The following is a 19,393-nucleotide window of genomic DNA, read 5'->3' on the forward strand; positions in this document are numbered from 1 at the left end:
AATGCTGTCTATTAATGTTGGATTTTTATCTCCTATTAAGGGTACTTAACTATGCTTAGTTAATTATTTGGAATAGACATGTCTTTTTGCATCTCAGCAGATTCAGGTCACATCTTACTTTCACCTATGAAGATTCCCAGACACTGTTTAATTAGAATGGCCAAATGGCATTTCAGTTGAGCTAACTAAGCCAACTTTAGCATTCAAGTTGATAGTACTTTTTGTTTGAATAATCAAACTTCAACCATCCTAGTACACATCTTGCTTGAAGCATTGTCCTCATGTCTATATATCTAACAATCAAGATTTCCAATTTGCTTGAGTAGGTGTGTAGCAGCTCACACTCAGTTTAGTACAACTTAAATACAAATGCAAGACCACTTTGCTATCAGCCTCCTGGGGGGGAAAAGAAGTCTGATTCACCAGAGGGAAATAAGCTTTAAGTTGCATCTTTTAGGAGAGGTTAGATGTCACTGAATCAAACTTGGAAAAGGGTATTGTACATGTACACTTAAAATGAACTAGATTCTGTTATGGTAGACTTATTTAATACCCAGTCATGCATAATAAAAGTACATACTTTGACCACTCCATTTTATAAAATGCAATATAAAAATAAACATTTTATCAAAATAACAGATGTATATTAAACCCAACAACTTTAGGGCCACTTAAACCAAAAAGCAAAATAATCATTTGAACAATCATGTATATTATGGAACTTGTGCCAAAACACCCTCATTCCCTGAAAAAAGACCTCTGTGTATATATAACACCTATTTGCCCCAGTATAAATTCAAGTATTTTATTTACAGTATGCAATTAACTTTTGTCCTACTTCGTGTGAGACAGTCAAGGTTGCCCAAGGCAGTTTGAGCACCTTCCTCGGTTACTGCCTAGCCAGAATTGTTACTTCTGACATTGTCCTCACTCAGCTAGCTTCCCATGGAACCGATTTTTAGAAAAGTTTGGTTGAAACAGCCAGATTATGTTAATTCTAATACTGAAGGGATTTTTTTGAACTAACTCCATTGCTCTTCCTTCCCTCCTACTTTAAAGATAAGGAGTAACTAGAACTGTGGGCCTGTTGTCAAATATGCTACCCATTTAGTTTTATAATGCTATCAGCCTGAGCCAAAAGGGCTGACTGCTCAACTTTTCTACAAAGTTTTTTTTTTTAAATAGTGCTTTAAGTACCAAAATATTAACAGCTTCCAGCTGTTAAGCTGCAGTTCATCTTGTGAGAGTCTACACTTTCTCTAGGAAGACAAGCAAAGCATCGGCCCCCATGAGGGAATTAGGAAAAGTTATAGCTGACAGTAATGGATAACATACTGGCTTTGTCTACTTATGCTGTATTACTGATGACAGAGCTATAATGAATTTAAAAGCTAGGTTCCAAAGAGTCTTTAACAACTCCAAAACAAAACTTCTGCTGAGAGGAAAACTTAAGTCTCTATCTACAAGTAAGATGAGCAAAGCTATTTTGTTTAAGGATAAAGTACAACAAACTCAATTTGTCTTCCAAGGAAGACCTTGGTTGGAGGCTACACATGAATTCTAGTTTGGTTATAGTTTAAGGCAGGCCACAGTGCAAAAGCATTGAAAAAAATCAGGTGTTGCCCTGGTTGCTGGAGACTTCCTACGCACAAATCCTTTAAGCAGGAAGCTAAGTTTTCTAACATGGAGCTTTCTCTCTTCAGTAGTTACCAAACTGGTTGAGAGCAGTTCCACTTAAGCTATGTCTACACTGCACCCTGGTGGCATGCAGGGCAGAGGTAGCTACATGCCACAGTGAAAAGCAGACTGCATCCACACTGGTGTGTAGCTACACATGCGAAGGAAAGGCTCTGGTAGCTCCTCAGTGCCAAAGCCTTTCACTGCGTCAGGGAAAGACTAGCAGCAGGACACTATGCTGCTAAAAACAGCAATGAGTGGGGAGGCACCATGTGGGCAAGTAGGATACGTATGCACCAGCTTTAGGCATGTCCTTCCTCTACTCGCCTAAGAAGTACTTCATCAGCTATGCTGCTTTTTATACTAGTGCTAGGGAGAAATGCAGTGTAGATGTAGCCTGAGAGGGGAAACCACCCAACAATGAAAGAGGAAGAATAAAGCCTGCCATGCACCCAATTCAAAGACAGATGCTGTATCCTGGAGGGTTTTTTTTAAATTTTGGTGGTGGACAGAGGGAAATTAGTAGTCGGCATGCACTCAAACCATCCAAGACACCCCAACACATTTTTGGCAGTTAATTTAGTTAGGTTGACAATTATGGTTTTAAGCAAAGCTATGCCACATTTTGATTATTTTGCCAGGTGGAAGAAGAGCTGGATTTATCTCCACAGTAAAGGCAAGCAACATGAAGGTTAAGCACTGCACAGTAGATCTGAGAGGAAAGTTTTGCTCAAATGAAGAGACACTAGCCAGCACTGCATTTCTGCCAGGCCTGCACAAAAGTTGGGGGCTGATAGATTGTTAATGACAGGAATGATATTTCTCACCTAAAATACTTTCCCCCATGAAAATTAAGTCTAGTATAGAAAGGGGCAGGGGCTGTCATGCATTGATGTTAGAGGCAGGAGAGTCTCTCCTACTATCCTTCATACCTAAAAAGGGGAAGGAAAGAAGAAAGCTATATTCTCTCTCAATAGATTCTTGCCAGCTCTCCAGCATCCTACACAACAGTATAAGTGGTCTGTTAAAAAGTCTCTGTTCAACTGACAGGATATGAACTTCTTGTCCTCATTGGAGCTATGAACTGCTAATTGGAAAAAGCTTTAGACTTTATTCCTTTCAAAACCTAATCCCACTCTTCTATTGCTTGAATAAAAGAGCTAGCATTTTACCAAGCCAAGGAGCTGTGATTTCCCTAAACTAGTCCTTCCCAAACTCTTTTTGGCAACAAAGTCATGCTATGGTGTAATCTAGGAAGAGACATTCAAACAAGCACAGTTTGGCACTCAGAAAAAGGATGGTTCAACTCCTTGAGACCATACATTTCATATTTACAGTAAGATAACCGGTCCCTGTTTCCCACTTGGCACTCAGTAAAAAGATTTACCCTCTCTCCCCCCAACCCCCCCCAAAAGAAATTCCAGCCATTTAAAAAGTGCTATAAAGATGAGGTGTTTGATTATAATCAGTGTTCTTGTCCACTGACATACCCTTTTAAATAACGGGGTGTGCTTTCCTGGCTGTAATGAGGTTTCACCTTTGCACTATTTATATAGTGCATGACATGTGCAAAGATAATGTGCTCAGAGTTCATTTAAAGTTCAATACCATGACACAGAATGAACTTGGGGAATAGCCTACACAGATGCAGGACATCTTAACCTCATTTGACATTAGAACTATGGATCTAAAGCACTGGAACACAACCTAAGCTTAAGCCTTACAGAACTGACCAAAGTTTAAACTTTACACAAGAAGCTGCCATCCAAAGAGAAGGGGATGACAAATAGCAACGGTTACTTAAACCAGGACAGACATGAACAGAGAACAACTGCAATACAACAAATCTGAACATTCTTAAAAATATCCGTCTGCATTTGGTTTACGAAGACTCCGATTCAAAAATTCTATCCAAAGTAATGTAGCTCAAGAACTAAAGTGTTTTCTCGTACTTAATATTGCCTTCTATAGATGCTACCTGCTACAAAATCTTCCCACATAAGTTCTATTTAAGTTACTTAGGGAAGTTGAAAAGTAAGGCAGGGCATCAAAGCGACCAGCTGAAGGAAAGAGCAACTGATTATATCTGAGCCATGCTGAATATGAGTGAATGACCTCACTCCTTCTCAGGTTGTCTATAGTGTTGTCAATATTCAAAGTTGCATCTTATTGGAAAAAAGCTATGCAATACATGATCTGAAAAGCTCAATCTTCTGGAAGTGGAATTTGTGTATGATTACACTATGCTTTGAAATAACTAGTCACAATGTTTACAAAATTATGGTAACTTTCTCTTTTCAAATCCAAAGGGCAAATCTGTAGGAGTTCCACACATGCAGAGTGTGCAAAATATCAGGGAGAAGCTCCAGTACGCATTCTGATACTCCTGGAACATGCTAGTACACAGACAGGACCAGGTATTAGGTCCAGGACTGTGAATTGGACATGTCTGACAATCTCCACTGACAGAGCTTCACTTTGTAGGGTGCAGTGATGATGCTATTTTCTGATGATTGCCAAACTAGCAAGTCTTTTCTGCCACTTTTACCCTGAGAGACATTCTTATGAGATTCACTCTAATGAGATATTTTTTCTCTCACTACTATTAAGAGGAATTTGCTAGACGGCATCTTTCACGCTGGGATTAACAACCCTTAACACTTGAGGTGGCTTGGGAATCGTGTCCTGCCTAGATTCCAAAGAGAACTCTGCCTTGCCCCCATCTCACCCACTTTAACTTGCTTTGGTTCCACAGTGCCTCAGCAGACTACTCACGAACTGGAAGTTTAGGAGTAAGGAAGAGTTCATAACCCCACTTTGTTCTTATTCCTTTCAGAACAGGAGAGGGCATCTAGACTGACTGGTCGAGGAAGCTTCCTTTAACGGCTTTGTTAATAACAGTAGTAGAGTTGAGGTTTCATGCCTCGCAGAGGCTCTTCACTCTGCTTCTCCTCAGCATCCCCACTCACTAGAGCTTCAGATGGTGAGCTGTCACCTGGGAGAACCAGCTGAGAGAAGTCATGCAGAAAATCCTCTTCTGAGGCGAGCAGCAACTCATTCCAGGCAGCGATGTCCAGTTTTCCTGACGTGCCACCATATTCTTCAGGAAGGATCCTTTGTGGAAGGTTTTGATGAAGAGAATTCAAATCAGAGCCATGAAGAAAAAACTGAGGAAGAAAATCCCAAAATACTTTAATAAAATGTATCACATACTTTTTCAGCATTTTAAAACTGCAGCGAGACCAGCACATGACAAGTAGGGAGAGTCTATTTTGCTCTTTAAATAATTCTAAGGGGCACATTTCAAGATGAGGCCACTGGCTCTGCATGCACAATTGCAAGCAACATCATTTTCTTTTTGCAAAGGACAGTGCACAACATTGTGCATGCAAGAGTAGAAGCCAGTTCGATACCTTTTTGAAAATCTCGCCTTATAGGCGATCCACCTACGAAATCTTAATCACAATAACCAGGTTTCCAGCTCAGTTTGAGTCTAAACTCATTCACAAGGGCTGGGAGTGCAGAGAAGGCAGCACTCCGCCTTGTGGAGAGAGGCATCCTCTTCTGCATGTGAAAGAGAAGAATCAACCAACTGCAGGGGGAACGGCATCCAACCTGTTTAGCTGTTGAGAAAGTTACAACAACACAGGACCTTTGAGAAAGGAAGGGGAAGAATAAGTTGGAGAGAAATGACAACTCAGAAGACTTCCTCTAACAAACATAACATTAATGCATAGGATGCTGTTGGCCCAATAATCCCAATTCCAGCGGAAAGTTACTATACTGAGTACATAATATAGGTCCTAAAAATGTGCATTTAACCAGATAAAATGCCAAGTTGTATTTATCAAAGAAAGTCAACCACTTCTGTCATTCTTCTGAGAAATCCTACTGACCAATCTCCCTAACCCTCAGCACATTCAAAGCGATGAAGTTATGACAGAGCCAGACAAAAGCCAGGAAGCAAAGGATGATATAGTCACATCGAGTAAAGAACACTGCCATTCCCAACTATTATCTGTTTCAACATTCTTTACATTTCATGTCCAGCAAAGAGCTTGTCATTAGGTCCAATATTAAAAGGCACAATCACTTACCCGGTTTGCTATCTTTTCCTTCAGAAAAGGCTTGATGATGGCAAAAATTCCTTTGAATATGCGAGGCTCATTTATAATATTGACAGCTTTGATTCTAATGGGAAAACCATCCTGGGGGAGGAGGAGATTTTTACAGCAGTTTAGAAACACTGGACAGCTTTTTCTATTTAACTTTCCTGACACTGACTGCCAACACAACCCAACTGCTCCCAAGATTCTATTTGCAATTCAAATACACCTCTACCCCGATATAACGCTGTCCTCGGGAGCCAAAAAATCTTACCGTGTTATAGGTGAAACCGTGTTATATCGAACTTGCTTTGATCCACCAGAGTGCGCAGCCTCGCCCCCCCGGAGCGCTGCTTTACCATGTTATATCCAAATTCGTGTTATATCGGGGTAGAGGTGTATAAATTGATGCAGTGAGGGAGAGTATATGGGTGCAAGAATCAGACAAAAACAAGAGGGTTTGGCACTCACATAGAGCCTGACAGCACTCTTGGATCAGGAGATGTACTTCCAATAGCACGTTTCATTTACTGTGTCTCTACCTTCGCCCCAGCCTTCTTTTGAAAAAAATATAATGTTTTTAATTAAGGCAGGAGCAGCCCCAATATAAGAGTTATAGCACATTACTTCACTGGAAGGATCAGTTAGCAACCTCTGCCCTGATCAGGATTCCCCAGTATTTGAAAGGCAGCAAAATGAATGACCCTGGATTCTGAGGGTCAGATTCCCCAGACTACTGGGGAATCAAAAGCACTGACTGGCCAGAGAGAAACCCATGTTTTAAACAAAGCATTTTAAATGATTAAGGATCAGAGCCCATGTTATTCGGGAAAACATTCATGTATTTGCACAGAAGGAGAAAACCTATTGCTACTATTCAACTGGAAATCTGACCGGTTGGTCAAATTGATTGCAAAAGATAAAGGGACCCTGCACTGGTGGACACCACATCAGCACATGGAGGAGAGGTAGGTTAGAATGCTGTATCAGCTGCCAAGGGAACACAGGGCTCTTCAGTATAAGTTGAAATTAAAAAATAAGGTTAGTCATGGTGCTTCCCCTGGGAGACTTTCAGTAGGAAGAATCACTAACAGGAAAAGGTATTTTTAAGGACTATGGTCTCATCATTGAGTTACTGACGCTTCCCCCTCTTCCACTAACCAACTCTGGCTGTACAGAGAACACATTCATTGCTTGGACTGAAGACTGGACACTTGTACTGCACAAATGTTTTCCCTCTGTAAAATATTTAATGAAGTTGGGGGCTCTTGGCAGTGAGCGACTGATAACTCTTGCAAAAGCAAGATAGTGTGGTCAGCGTCTGGGCAAGCTTCTCTGCACGCCTCAGCCAAGTTACCCCAAATCTAGCTAGCAAAGACTCCCTGGGGTCTTCTCCCCTCACCACAGGCTTTCAAGTGTGCCAAATAACATCTGCTATAGGATAAGAACTAGTGCACGCATCTCACATGCAACTTACACCATATTTCAACTGAGGTCTTCAATGGCAAGTTAAATAAGTATTAGTCCCTCACCCAAACTTCTGTGTAATTATTTTATTATATCTGTATTTATCAATTGAAATTTATCACCCATTTTACTTGTGTAGGTTAATTGTGGATTCAGACAGAACTTTGCAAAACAATCATGTTCAGATTGTGGAACTTCTGTAAGCACAGTGAGAAGTATTAGCCAGTGTGCAATTAAGTGTCTATTCTTGTCTCCATGGAACTCTCCCAATTCTCCCTGCAGAGACCCAGCAAAAAAGCATGCACAGCTCAGACTAGACTAAAGCTCATGGGAAGAAGAAAAAGTCATTCAATAGGAGCTTGTCCACAGTACATTACTACGCTCCCCTCTAGACTATAGAAAACGCTACAACTACAATTATCATCCTCTCCTGCCACTCAGACAGGGTAACCAGTGTCTGCTCTGCACTTCCTTCTATGCTGCCCCCTTAGGCTTGGAGCAGCCCCTCTCTCCTCAATGTCTTTCCTCTTTGAAATCCTTCCTCAAAACACACCTTTCAGGGAAGCCTTTCAAAAGCCAACTCTGCCAAATTCCTGCAGCACCACTTGAAATTTGCGCAACCACCCAAGGCTCAGTGTGTGAATGGTTCTATGTCCCATCTAGATTGGAAGCTCTTTAGCAAAAACCATTTGTACAGCAGAGCAGATTATCAACACTCAAAAATCAGCAAGGGGGTCTCTTCTCCCTAGTCTTACTTCATGTATCCTCCCCCTACCAGATGGCAAGCAGGCTCAACAACTCAAACTTCAAGTTCCCAAAGTAGCAGTAGTCTTGGGAGGCTGGGAATATAAAGTCAGACCCACTAGCAGCCAGCATCAACCAGTTAAGAGCTGGCAGAAGGCAGAAACACATTTTAAAAGCATTCAGGTAAAAGCCAACACATTAATATTTTTGTTAGCATGAGCAGAACTCTAGACATAGAAGAAGTAGTTTACAGTGCACAAGTCACGTCTTACCTGAAGAATTCCAATCACTTTTTTGGCTACAAAAGGACCAAAATGAGATGCCTTAGATAAGCTGACTCCTTTGTAGTCTGCAAGGATTACAATTCCATTCACTTGGGTCTCTTCAGACTGAATGAGTTTTTCTAACGTTAAGTATATGGCACGAATGTTCTCAGTAATTGGATAATTACTTGGTGTCCATCTGTCTAAGGTTACAAAACATGTATGGTTATTTGGAAAGTAAATATAAAATGACTCATATACACACACACATATATATATATATATATATATATATATATATGCCAATAAAGTATCTATTTTCCAGAACTCCTAAGTTATTCTTTAATACCCACTGTCCTAGATCACAGCAACATTTCTCAAGCAAGATGCCATATTTACTTCAAGGAGCAAAGGCCCTGGTCTTAAGAAACCCCTACTTTCCCCAGCACAGATTACTAGAAGAGAAATCATTTCATCTCAGAAAGAAAGCAGGTAAATGGGAAAGCAAAGTATGAAAACAGTTTACAGCAAACCTGGCAGCACTGAAAGCAGATTTGCCCCACCTTGAACCCCCAGCTTATTGTCGAAGAGGCTTATTATAAACTTGCATCTAGAAGACAGCAGACCTATTGCTATCTCAGGCTGACTGCACATTCATATTTTTCTCAAATCATCAGGCAACCACATTAACCCACTTTGTATTTTTGGTTTTACGCAACTGCAGCTATTGTTAAAACAGGAAAAAAAGTGATCTAAATTGGGAAACAACAGACAATAATCCTTTCACAAGTAACTTTTCAGATTTCAAAAGGAAGCAATGCCATGTAATCTGTAAGAGTCACCAGTGTCCCCAAGGGAGCAAGAAACAGACTTTGGCACAATCAGAGATACCTCAAACACACAAAGAATCTTGTTCCAATCAGGGTATTCAGGCATTACAATACCTGGACGAATGCAGACAACGTGGCGTCCCTCAGTGTCCAAGTGAGGCAGAACAGTGACAAAGCCAGATGCTAGGACAGCTTTAATTGCAGATGGTTTCAAGTTATTGAAGACCTCAGGCCAGCTCCTCCTGCAGCTGTGATAGTTCACCAGAAGCTGAAGCGCTCGGTCATAATCAAATTTCCTGGCTCTAAGGAACCTTAGCAAGAAAGCATCGTCCAGACACGTGCCCAGAGTAGGGTAATCCTTACACACCATGTCTCGGAGGGCTTGCACATCACGAAGCCTCCATTCAGGTTTCTCCTGCAGCTCTTCACGAGCCTTGGCAATAAGGTCAGGAGACAGTGAGCACACATACCTTGGCCGATCTGGCAGGAACTCATTATCCGATGGAGACCCCACGGATGGGCTTGTTCGGGTACAATCACTGTCTCCTGACATTAGTTAGCAGGAAGTCTGTCCAAAACAACACACACACAACAAATAATCCCCATACTATCAGTATTTACATAGTATGTATTATCTCTAATAAATAGGTGGGAAAATTATGGCACAATGAGGCTAAGTGGCTCAATCACAGGCACAATGGGAATTGGTATTAGAGCCAGAATTAGCATTCAGGAGTTCCCGTCTCCCTGTCCTAGAATCAGATTACCAGCCCATGTCATTATTTTATCCCTCAAAACAGTATAAAATAATATTAGAAGAAGCTTTTGCACATAAATCAGTTGATGATGACAGTTATGGAGCTGTGCCACCAATAAACTGCAAACAGTAAATCAAAGAGAAATAAGTTTGTATTAGCACTTCATTTACTTTCAGTTTTTAATTAGATATAAATTGTCCTGATTGGGATTTTTAGGTCTCTTACACCAACAGATCTGTATCACTACAGCTGACTGAAATTTTCTAAGTCTCTGCATAAAGCATTGGTCAAGTCACAATCACTGTCCTAAGAAATTCTTCTGAGTATCAGCTTGCAGCAAGAAGTTTTCATTGAGTTCCCCTACAAAGTTGTGTGTAACTGCCAATTAGCATTTATGACATTTATGTCATTTGGGCAATCAGATGTGTAGCATTCCAGAAGTACATGTCTTAATTATACTGGAAACTACTGCAGTGCACAGACTGGAGAAGTGTAGTAGATACAGAAACAAATTCTTATTGCAACAGTTCCTCAAATATATAGTAGATTAAACAGCAGATACCGTCAAACTGTAAATGTCCTTTATTGCATAAACACTGGGTCAGACCAAAGGTCCATCGCCCACTATCCTGTCTTCTGACAATGGCCAATGCCAGGTGCCCCACAGGGAATTAGGGTGACCAGACAGCAAATGTGAAAAATCGGGACCGGGGTGAGGGGTAATAGGAGCCTATATAAGAAAAAGGCCCCAAAATCGGGACTGTCCCTATAAAATCAAGACATCTGGTCACCCTAGAGGGAATGAACAGAACAGGTAATCATCAAGTGATCCATCTCCTGTCGCCCATTCCCAGTTTCTGGCAAACAGGGATTAGGGACATATGGTGAGTGGATAAGCGGTGGGGAGAGGGGAAGAGAATAAAGGCTGAAATACTATATTTGAGTTATTTCTTGGAGCTTGATTTGGGGCTGGCACTAGGAAAAAAATAGGATTACATTTGTGGCTACTGTGATTCACATTCACCTGCACAGAGACCTTCTGAGGGGATGGCTGTGCCTTCCCCTAGAGTGTTGAGTAGGGATCATCTCTATAAACATTGCACAGGATCAACTCCCTGATACTATAATTGCATAAATTGATCTTTTCATCGTCTATAGCAGAGCCTAGGGACTTGGTGCGAGGGAGCACGATGGGCATTTGGGTTATTTCCTGGGACGTGTCTCCTCCCGTCACACCCCAGGGACGCTAGGTAGTAGTCCGGATAGCAGCAGCAAGGGCCAAGCATCACCCTCATCTGTTCCCAGCTGGGGCTGTCAGCGCCTTAGGCACCACAGCTGGAGCCCATGTGGGATTGGGCGGGGGCCGATTTCCCTAGGAGTCAGCACCTGCCACCGGGCAGGGGATCCTGATCAGTCGGGCACAGCAGACACACGGGCCAGGCCCCGGCCACTGCGACAGGGGCAAGACTGGCAGCCTCCCAGGTCCTGTCTCAATGTCACAGACACCCCCCCACTGACAGAGCAGCGAGCCCCCAACCCCCGCCCCGCGCGCTCCACTCCGGGGGGAGACCGCCCCCCACACGCGCTCGGTCCCACGGCAAGAGAGGTTACCCCTCCCCCACTGTCTCGCGCCTCACGCCGGCCCGGCCCGCCACGCCAGGCCACGCCCCATCCCCCGGGCCGGGGCCGTGCTTTCCCCATGCAAATTACCGGAGCGCCGGCTCCGAGCAGAAGGAACCGTTCCGGGGGGATTAGCCACCGTGACCCCGGAAACACACCGCCCACGGCCCGCCGGAAGTCACGCAAAGGCGATGGGAGAGCTCACGCGCTGAACACCTGCTTCTTAATTCCCCCGCTCCGGGGTACCTTCCGTGGGGGTGAGGATGTGCCCCCCCGCACGGATTGTGGTTACCCCCCACAGCCGTTGTGGTATCTTCCAGGGGGTGAGGATGTGCCCCCCCCCCGTGTTATAGTGCCTTCTGGGGGTGGCCGGATGGGCCCCCAACACGCTGTGGTACTTTCGGAGGGGGGTGAGGCTGTCACCCCCCATACACTGGTATATCTTCTGGAGGGTGAAGCTGCCCCCCACCGGTGTACCGGGCGGAGGTCAAGATGTGCCATGTCTCGCCACCCCACATGTTGTGATACCTTCTGGGGGGGGAGGGAAGGATGTGTCCCCCTACCCCCCACACACACAGTGTGGTACCTTCCAGGTGCGTGTGTCCTTGTGCACTCCACACCTTGGTACCTGCTTCCTTTCACCTTCCTAGGGCTGGGGAAGCAGCTCCAGGTCCTCCCAGAGCAGGGTGTGCATATCACAGTGCAACACCCTTCAGAGACCACAGTCCCCAGCCTGCACTGGGGCTGCCTGCAGGATGACTGGTCCCAGCAGTGCCCTGCTTCTTGGTACAACAAACCCATTCACGTCAGAGAATCCATATTCAACGATTATTTCCCTATTGAGAACTATTTTTTGAGATCTGCTTGTTAGCTAGTTCTGAATACATATAGTGTGTGCTTTATGGCTATTGCATAGTGCCTTTTTTAAATAAAGTTGTGTGGTACTGAGTCAAACAGCATATAAAAGTCTAAGGACATATCTACATGGTTACCCTTATCAAACAAATGTATAACCTCATTAAAGAATGAAATTGGATTTATTGACAAGACCTATTTTCTATAATACTGTGTTGATTGGCATTAATTATATTCCTGTCCTTTAATTCTTTATCAGTTGAATCCCATATCAGCTTTTCCATTAGTTTGCCTACACTGATGTCAGTCAAACTAGCACATAGGTACCTGTGTCATCCCACTTGCCCTTTTTTTAATATTGCCCAACATTAGCACCTTTCTGGTCTTCTGGAATTTTGCTAGTATTCCAAGATTTATTAAAAATTAACATCAGTGGACCAGAGCTCTCCTCAACCAACTCTTTTAGGATCTTGGGTGCAAGTTATCTCGGACTGCTGATTTAAAAATGTTCATCAGTCAATGCAAATGTCTAATATCCTTCTCAGCTATTAGTGGACTGGACAGCACTTTGTCATTCTCCTATGATATGAGTATTTCATCTTACTTTTTCCATATACAGAAAATAACTATTTATTGAACACTTCTGCCTTTTCTGTATCATTATTAATTATTTTACCGTATTCATCTAGCCTATTCCATTGCTAGAATTTCTTTTGTTCCTAGTATATTTGAAAAAACTTCTTATCCTTAGCCCTGGCAGCTATGGGTTTTTTTTGGGGGGGGGGTTTCTTTAGCTTCCCTCATCAATTTTTTGCAATTAATAAATTCTAATATATACAGATTGCTATCTAGTCCTTCTTCTTCCATGTATTATATGTATATTAAATGTTAATTTATTTTTAATTGCTGCCTTCATTTCACTGCTGAACCAGGATGGGCTTTTAGCCAAAGCTGTTCTCTTTTTTTTGCTAGTAGAATGATGGCTTTTTAGCCATATAATAAACTATTCTTAAAGAATTCTCAATTTTTATTCACATTTTTCTGTCTAAATTTGTCTTCCCAATCAATTTCGCTCACAGTTTTTCTCAGATTTGGGAAATTAGCCCTTTTGAAGATATTACTAGTTATGACTGTCCTGTTGTTTTCCAATATTGAATGTAGTCAGGTCATGATCACTGGTCCCTAGGTAACAACCAACTTCCAGTCCAGTAATTAATTCATCTTTATCTATCATAATGAGATTCAGAATAGACTTCCCTTGAGCTGGGGGCAATAACTTTTGTGTTAAAGCAAATCACACTTAAACAAGGAGATTCAGCTAGGGAACACACACCTGAAAGAGCCAAGGAAAAATAGTTTAGGCAGTTCAGTGACAGGGCGAAACCTAAGAAGCAGAAATGCTGAAAGATACCTAGCCAAGAGATGCATTGTTTTATTTTATTTGATTTATTATGCATATAGCACCCTCTTTGTGCTGTGCACTCTGCAAGCAAGTATGAAGAGAAAGTCCCTGAAGTTTACAATCATTTAATGGACACAGCTGACAACAAATCAAATACGTTTGCAATGTGAAAGGGCTACAAAAAAGGCCAGTGGAATTTTGAGGCTACACCTCTAAGGTGTCCTGGAGCAGAGAGATGATTATCGCTCTCTATATGGGTCAAATGAGGCTGTGCCTGGAATATTTTGTTCAGTTTTGGGCACCTTATTTCCAGAAGGGTATTGACACAAATTGGAGTGAGTTGGGTGAAGAGCAACAAAATTGATCAGGGTGCTTGAGAGATGTTAACATGTTAACAGTCTGGCAGCATCTGAAGGGTGTGAACCCTAAGGAGGGAAAGGAATTATTAGTGGATGTATATGAAAGCGGGGAGCTCCCCTAGGAGAAAGAGGATGGCATTACAAAAATGTTAGCTCAGTATCAGGAAAATCTAGATGGAGAGGTATCAGGGTATGGGATAGTCTCTAAGGAAAGCAGTGGAAGCCCTCATGCTTGGGGTTTTAAAAACTTATTGGACAAAACACTAATAAATATATCATAAATTACAACCCTTCTCTGGGTGATGCCCAGGAAAATGAATAGGTCTTTCCCATCTCTAGTGTCGCTGATTCAGCCACTTAAGGGAATTTGAAATATTAAATCCCATTGTCCCAGGGATGAGTGCTTCTTACCCTATTTTGTAGTTATATTTTACAAGGGTGTTTCCTCCAGCTGTGCATTAAAGTTGCTAGACACAGCTAGAAACTGATCTGGAATTGATCTTCAGGGACTTGTAGGGTATCAGATGCCAGAAATGGGGTATAAAAGCATGGGCTGTCCCCACTTGCCCCCCTGTGGCCTCATGTGGCACAGCAGGTGTGACCTACCTTAATTTCCCTCGATTGGTGTGAAAATAAAATTCAGCTTTAACAGATCTGGGCCAAGAGAAGCAAGCCAACATATATTCACAGAATAGCATGTGATCTTTAATGAAGTTTCAGGAAAGGAGTAATTACAATAATCAGTTCATAAGGTCCTCACCTCAGGACCCTGTGCAGAGCTCCCAAACTTAAAGTCTCTGAGTTAGGACAAGCTAATCACCCGAAGCCTGAGAGAGAAACCACCACCCACTGCAGCCTGAACAGTTTCTACTCTCCTCTTTATAAGGCACAGGTGCCTTACCTTAAGTCCAGTGGGGCTGCAGGTAATCAGTCACAGGTGCACAGGAGTCGGCTCTCTCTTAAAGGGGCCAGTCACATTGTGACCTGGGGGTGGAGGGAACACTTTTAGTCAGATCACCTTTTAGGAGGGCTGTTGAGGCGGGGGAGCTCCTTACAGAACCACTGTGATTTGGCTATGACACCTTCCAGTGCAACCATGGGTATCTAAACAGGCCAGGCCACATTTTTGGGTCATTAACTCAGTTAAACAATATCAACAGACATTTGGAGTGCGAAACTGGGGTTACAGCACCACTGCAGGGCCTGAGCGACATTGGTCCTCTCCTAAATGAACTAACCTTAAAGTGCACTGAAGCTGGGAGCTGCACCTCAATCATCCAGTCAAAGGCAAAGGATGCCTCAGAGCCACACAATTATTCCTTAAGGGATTATTGCACGCTCCAGGGAAGCCTATCTAGCCTTTGCTGGCGAGATGTAGAATCCAAGAGACATAGTTAGCTTGTCCTTTTCTATTGACTCTCTTCATGTGAGGAACTTCAAGTGCTTAACTACTCATGCCTCATGAATGGCCTCCACCAAGGTGGGAAAGGGACAGCCCATTTGTAGAGCTCATTTAATGCACTACTGTAATGTAGCTACCTGTGAGGTGGAGCATGGTAGCTGTTTAACAACATGCAGCACAGTTACTCAGCAGTTCAAGAGAGGGAGTGAGGAAGTGTGGTTCTAGGTTCATTGTTAGGACAGAAGACTTGGACCTGCATGACGTTTTAGGGGGAATATAGGGCAGCAGACTGCAATCATCTGAGCTAGAATTTGGCCAGGCCTCTGGATTAACAAACCTTCAGTAGGGTTACCATATTTCAACAATCAAAAAAGAGGACGGGAGGAGCCCCGCCCTAGCCCCGCCCCTTCCACTCCCTCCCACTTCCTGCCCCCTCAGAACCCCCAACCCTCCCCCCCACTCCTTGTCCCCTGACTGCCCCCCAGGACTCCACCCCCTCCCTAAGCCTCCCTGCCTCTTGTCCCCTGACTGCCCCCTCCTGAGACCTTCCCCACATCCTAACTGGCCCCCTAGGACCCTACCCCCTACCTGTCCCCTGACTGCCCCAACCCTTATCCACACCCCCACCCCCTGACAGCCCCCCCCCAGAACTCCTGACCCATCTAAACCCCTCTGCTCCCTGTCCCCCCCCTCCTGGGACCCCTGCACCTAACTGCCCTCCAGAACCCCACCCCCTACCTAAGCCTCCCTGTTCCTTATCCCCTAACTGCCCCCCAGGACCCTACCTCCTACCTGTACCCTGACTGCCCAAAACCTTATCCACCCCCCCAGAAAGCCCCCCCCGAACTCCCGACCCCCCCCCGCTCCTTGTCCCCTGACTGCCCCCTCCTGGGACCCCTGCTCCTAACTGCCCTCCAGAACCCCACACCCTACCTAAGCCTCCCTGTGCCTTGTCCCCTAACTGCCCCCTCCTGAGACCCCCCCACCTGTACCCTGACTGCCCAAAACCTTACACACCCAACCCCCAGACAGCCCCCCCCCCGAACTCCTGACCCATCCAACCCTCCCCCCTGCTCCCTGTCTCTTGACTACCCCCCCCCAGAACCTCCCTGCTGCTTCTCTGGCCCCCGGCCCCCTTACTGTGCTGCAGAGCAGCACGCTCGGAAGCGGGGGAGTGGAGCAGGCTCGGAGCTCCAGACGGCGAACGGCCGGCGATCTGTGAATGCAGGGAGGGAGGGGGAGGAGGGGAGTGGTGTCAAGTTTCAGGAGAGAGGAGGAGGGAAGTGCAGGAACGGCTCTGGCTGTCGGAGCCCGGGCTGCTCTGTAAGCCGCGCGCACGCTCTGTATGGGGGGGGAGGAGGGGAAGTCCGGACATTGACAAATTCCCCCCGGACGCTATTTTTAACTCGAAAAAGCCGGACATGTCCGGGGGAATCCGGACGAATGGTAACCCTACCTTCAGTTTTACTGGACAATGGATAGGGTCTTTCATGACCTTATGTATTCAGGGATGTCATTTTCATGGTTCATCTCAAAATGTGGTACCTCCAGTAGCACAGTGCTCCTTATTACCCTGCTAGGCAGGACCGGCTCTAGGCACCAGCAAAGCAAGCAGTTGCTTGGGGCGGCAGATTGGCAAGGGGCGCAAGAATCCAGCCTGGGAGCTGAGAACCAACAGGGGGCCCTGGGAGCTGTAGTTCCTTGGTTAGCTCCCTGCCTATAGAGCCAGCCCTGGAGCAGGGAAAGAACTACATTTCCCAGCATTCCCTTGGCCACTAGCAACAGGAAAGGGTGGGGGGAAGGAGTATGGAACTGAAATCTGCAGCTTGCTGTGAATCGTAGGAACAGAGCCAGCTCTAGGTTTTTTGCCTCCACCTCCCCCGCACCTCTGTAATGCCCCAGCCCTGGACTCTCCCACGCCCACACCCCCTGCTGCCCCAGCTCTGGCCCCAACCTGCACTCCCCTGCCGCCCCAGCCCTGGGCTCTTCCCCTCCCCGCCCCCCCAGCTCTGGCCCCCCACCTGCACTCCCCTGCTGCCCCAGTCCTGGGCTCTTCACCCCCGCACTCCCTGCCACCCCAGCTCTGGCCCCCACCTGCACCCTCCTGCCGCCCCAATCCTGGGCTCTCCCCCGCCCACACCCCCTGCCGCCGCAGCTCTGGTCCCCACCTGCACTCCCCTGCTGCCCCAGCCCTGGGTTCTCCCCCCACCCGCACCTCCTGCTGCCCCAGCTCTGGCCCCCACCCGCACCCTCCTGCCGCCCCGACCCTGGGCTCTCCCCCCCACCCGCACCCTCCTGCCGCCCCAGCCCTGGGCTCTCCCCCCACCCGCACCTCCTGCTGCCCCAGTCCTGGGCTCTTCCCCCCTACCCGCACCTCCTGCCGCCCCAGCCCTGGGCTCTCCCCCAAAGAAGGAATTGGGGGGACTAAATGGATGGTGCATCTCTCTAGCTGAAGCCTAGCAAGGGAGGTATGTGGATCCCACTAGAATTTTAAATGAAAAGTAAGGGAGGGGAGGCTCTGGACCTGGGCAGCTTTAGATACAGTACTGGGCACTTAGGAGGATTTCCACCTCTGAGCCATGGAAGCAGAAATTGACTTTTCCTTTCCAGATATAGCTAATATTCAGAAAGGGAATCTAGCACCTGCCTTCCAGATTTCAACACCCTCAAAATTAAGGAGTGCTCAAGCTCAATTTGGGCAGCTGTTACTTCATTTCCCCCAAATCAAATATACTGATCCACTGTAACTTGCTGTAGAAAAAGTAGAATAAATTGAGCAAGAAATGCTTCCCAGTGGTTATTAGGACTGGAATTGCTATTTTCAACAGCCATTGCCTTTTTTTTTTTTTAAAGTTTTAGTTTTATTTGTTTAAAAGGAAGACCATGATAGTGCATTCCCCATAGAAACAAAGAATGGAACAAAAGAATAATAAAGGCACCTCAACTTTTTCTCATTTATGTAGGGCAGTCTTATAATATGCATCCAGATATCCCCGATTCACACAAGCTGAAAATTGTTCCACTTTACTGCAGTTCTGTAACCATATGGGAACCAATCCTGTCAGTGTTCTGTGCACATCCAAAATTCCTGCTGAATGACCTGCCCTGGGAGCGAGTTACCAGTGACCCAGGGCTGGGGCGGCAGGAGGGTGCAATTGTGGGCGGGGGAGGGGGAGGAGCCCAGGGCTGGGGTGGGGGGCAGCCAAAAAAATGTTTGCTTGGGGCAGCAAAAAACCTAGAGCCGGCCCTGCTGCTAGGGGCGTTGTTTCAGCCAGACTTGGAGCTTGGGGTGTGATTCCCATCTTGCACTGGCACACCCGGGCTAGCTCTCATGAGCTCATGCACTAAAAATAGAACTGTAGCCATGGTAGCGTAGAGCGGTGGCACTAGTTAGCTGCCCTGAGTACAAACCCACCTGGACCCCAGGGGTACGTCCTCTGGATGGCTTGCCTGTGCTGCTGCTCACAGCCACCTGTGCTACTGCAGCTAGGATGCTACTTTTAGCGCGCTAGTTCAGTGAGAGCTAGCACAAGTATATCAACACAAGCTGGGAATCTTACCGTTAGCTCAAACAATAGGTGTAGGCTCAGAGAGAAGAGCCCCCCATAGTGAGCCACCATTTCTGCAGCATTTAGGCATGGTCTCCCATTGAGCAATAACTCGTCCAGAGAATTACAGACACCTGTGCTGACAGGCTCTAGGGAAACTTCAGGGATTATTATTGATACCATGTGAGTCACAGATACTGGCTAAAACTGAACACAGGCTTCAGTTACAATGAAACAAGCACAGGTGCTTAATAAGCAACAGTCAGCTACTTCCTTATAATACAGACTCGTTTATGGTTTGGACTGTAAATATGATTTTATGATCTTTTATTTGGAGGGAGGAAGCACTGTTTTTTCCCTGA

General features: G+C 45.4%; 1 protein-coding gene across 6 annotated transcripts; it reads right to left on the reverse strand.

Moving 5' to 3' along the window:
* Positions 1-531: 531 nt before the first annotated feature.
* TTPAL (alpha tocopherol transfer protein like) lies at positions 532-12,195 on the reverse strand. 6 transcript variants are annotated; one of them, XM_065565940.1, is made up of 6 exons: positions 11,556-11,958; positions 9,558-9,655; positions 9,202-9,398; positions 8,267-8,460; positions 5,775-5,885; positions 532-4,844 (listed from the first exon to the last, which is right to left on the reverse strand). In XM_065565940.1, exons 2-6 carry the CDS (start codon positions 9,638-9,640, stop codon positions 4,569-4,571), a joined length of 861 nt encoding a protein of 286 aa, XP_065422012.1. In that variant the 5' UTR covers positions 9,641-9,655; positions 11,556-11,958; the 3' UTR covers positions 532-4,568. The 6 variants fall into 6 exon arrangements, with proteins under 6 accessions (XP_065422012.1, XP_065422013.1, XP_065422008.1 ...); XM_065565941.1 differs by lacking the exon at positions 11,556-11,958 and adding an exon at positions 10,870-11,377; XM_065565936.1 differs by having other exon boundaries at positions 9,202-9,655; positions 11,556-11,816.
* Between the last annotated feature and the right edge of the window lie 7,198 nt (positions 12,196-19,393).

This window comes from Chrysemys picta, chromosome 13 (assembly GCF_011386835.1).
Source record: "Chrysemys picta bellii isolate R12L10 chromosome 13, ASM1138683v2, whole genome shotgun sequence".
NCBI lineage: Eukaryota > Metazoa > Chordata > Testudines > Emydidae > Chrysemys > Chrysemys picta.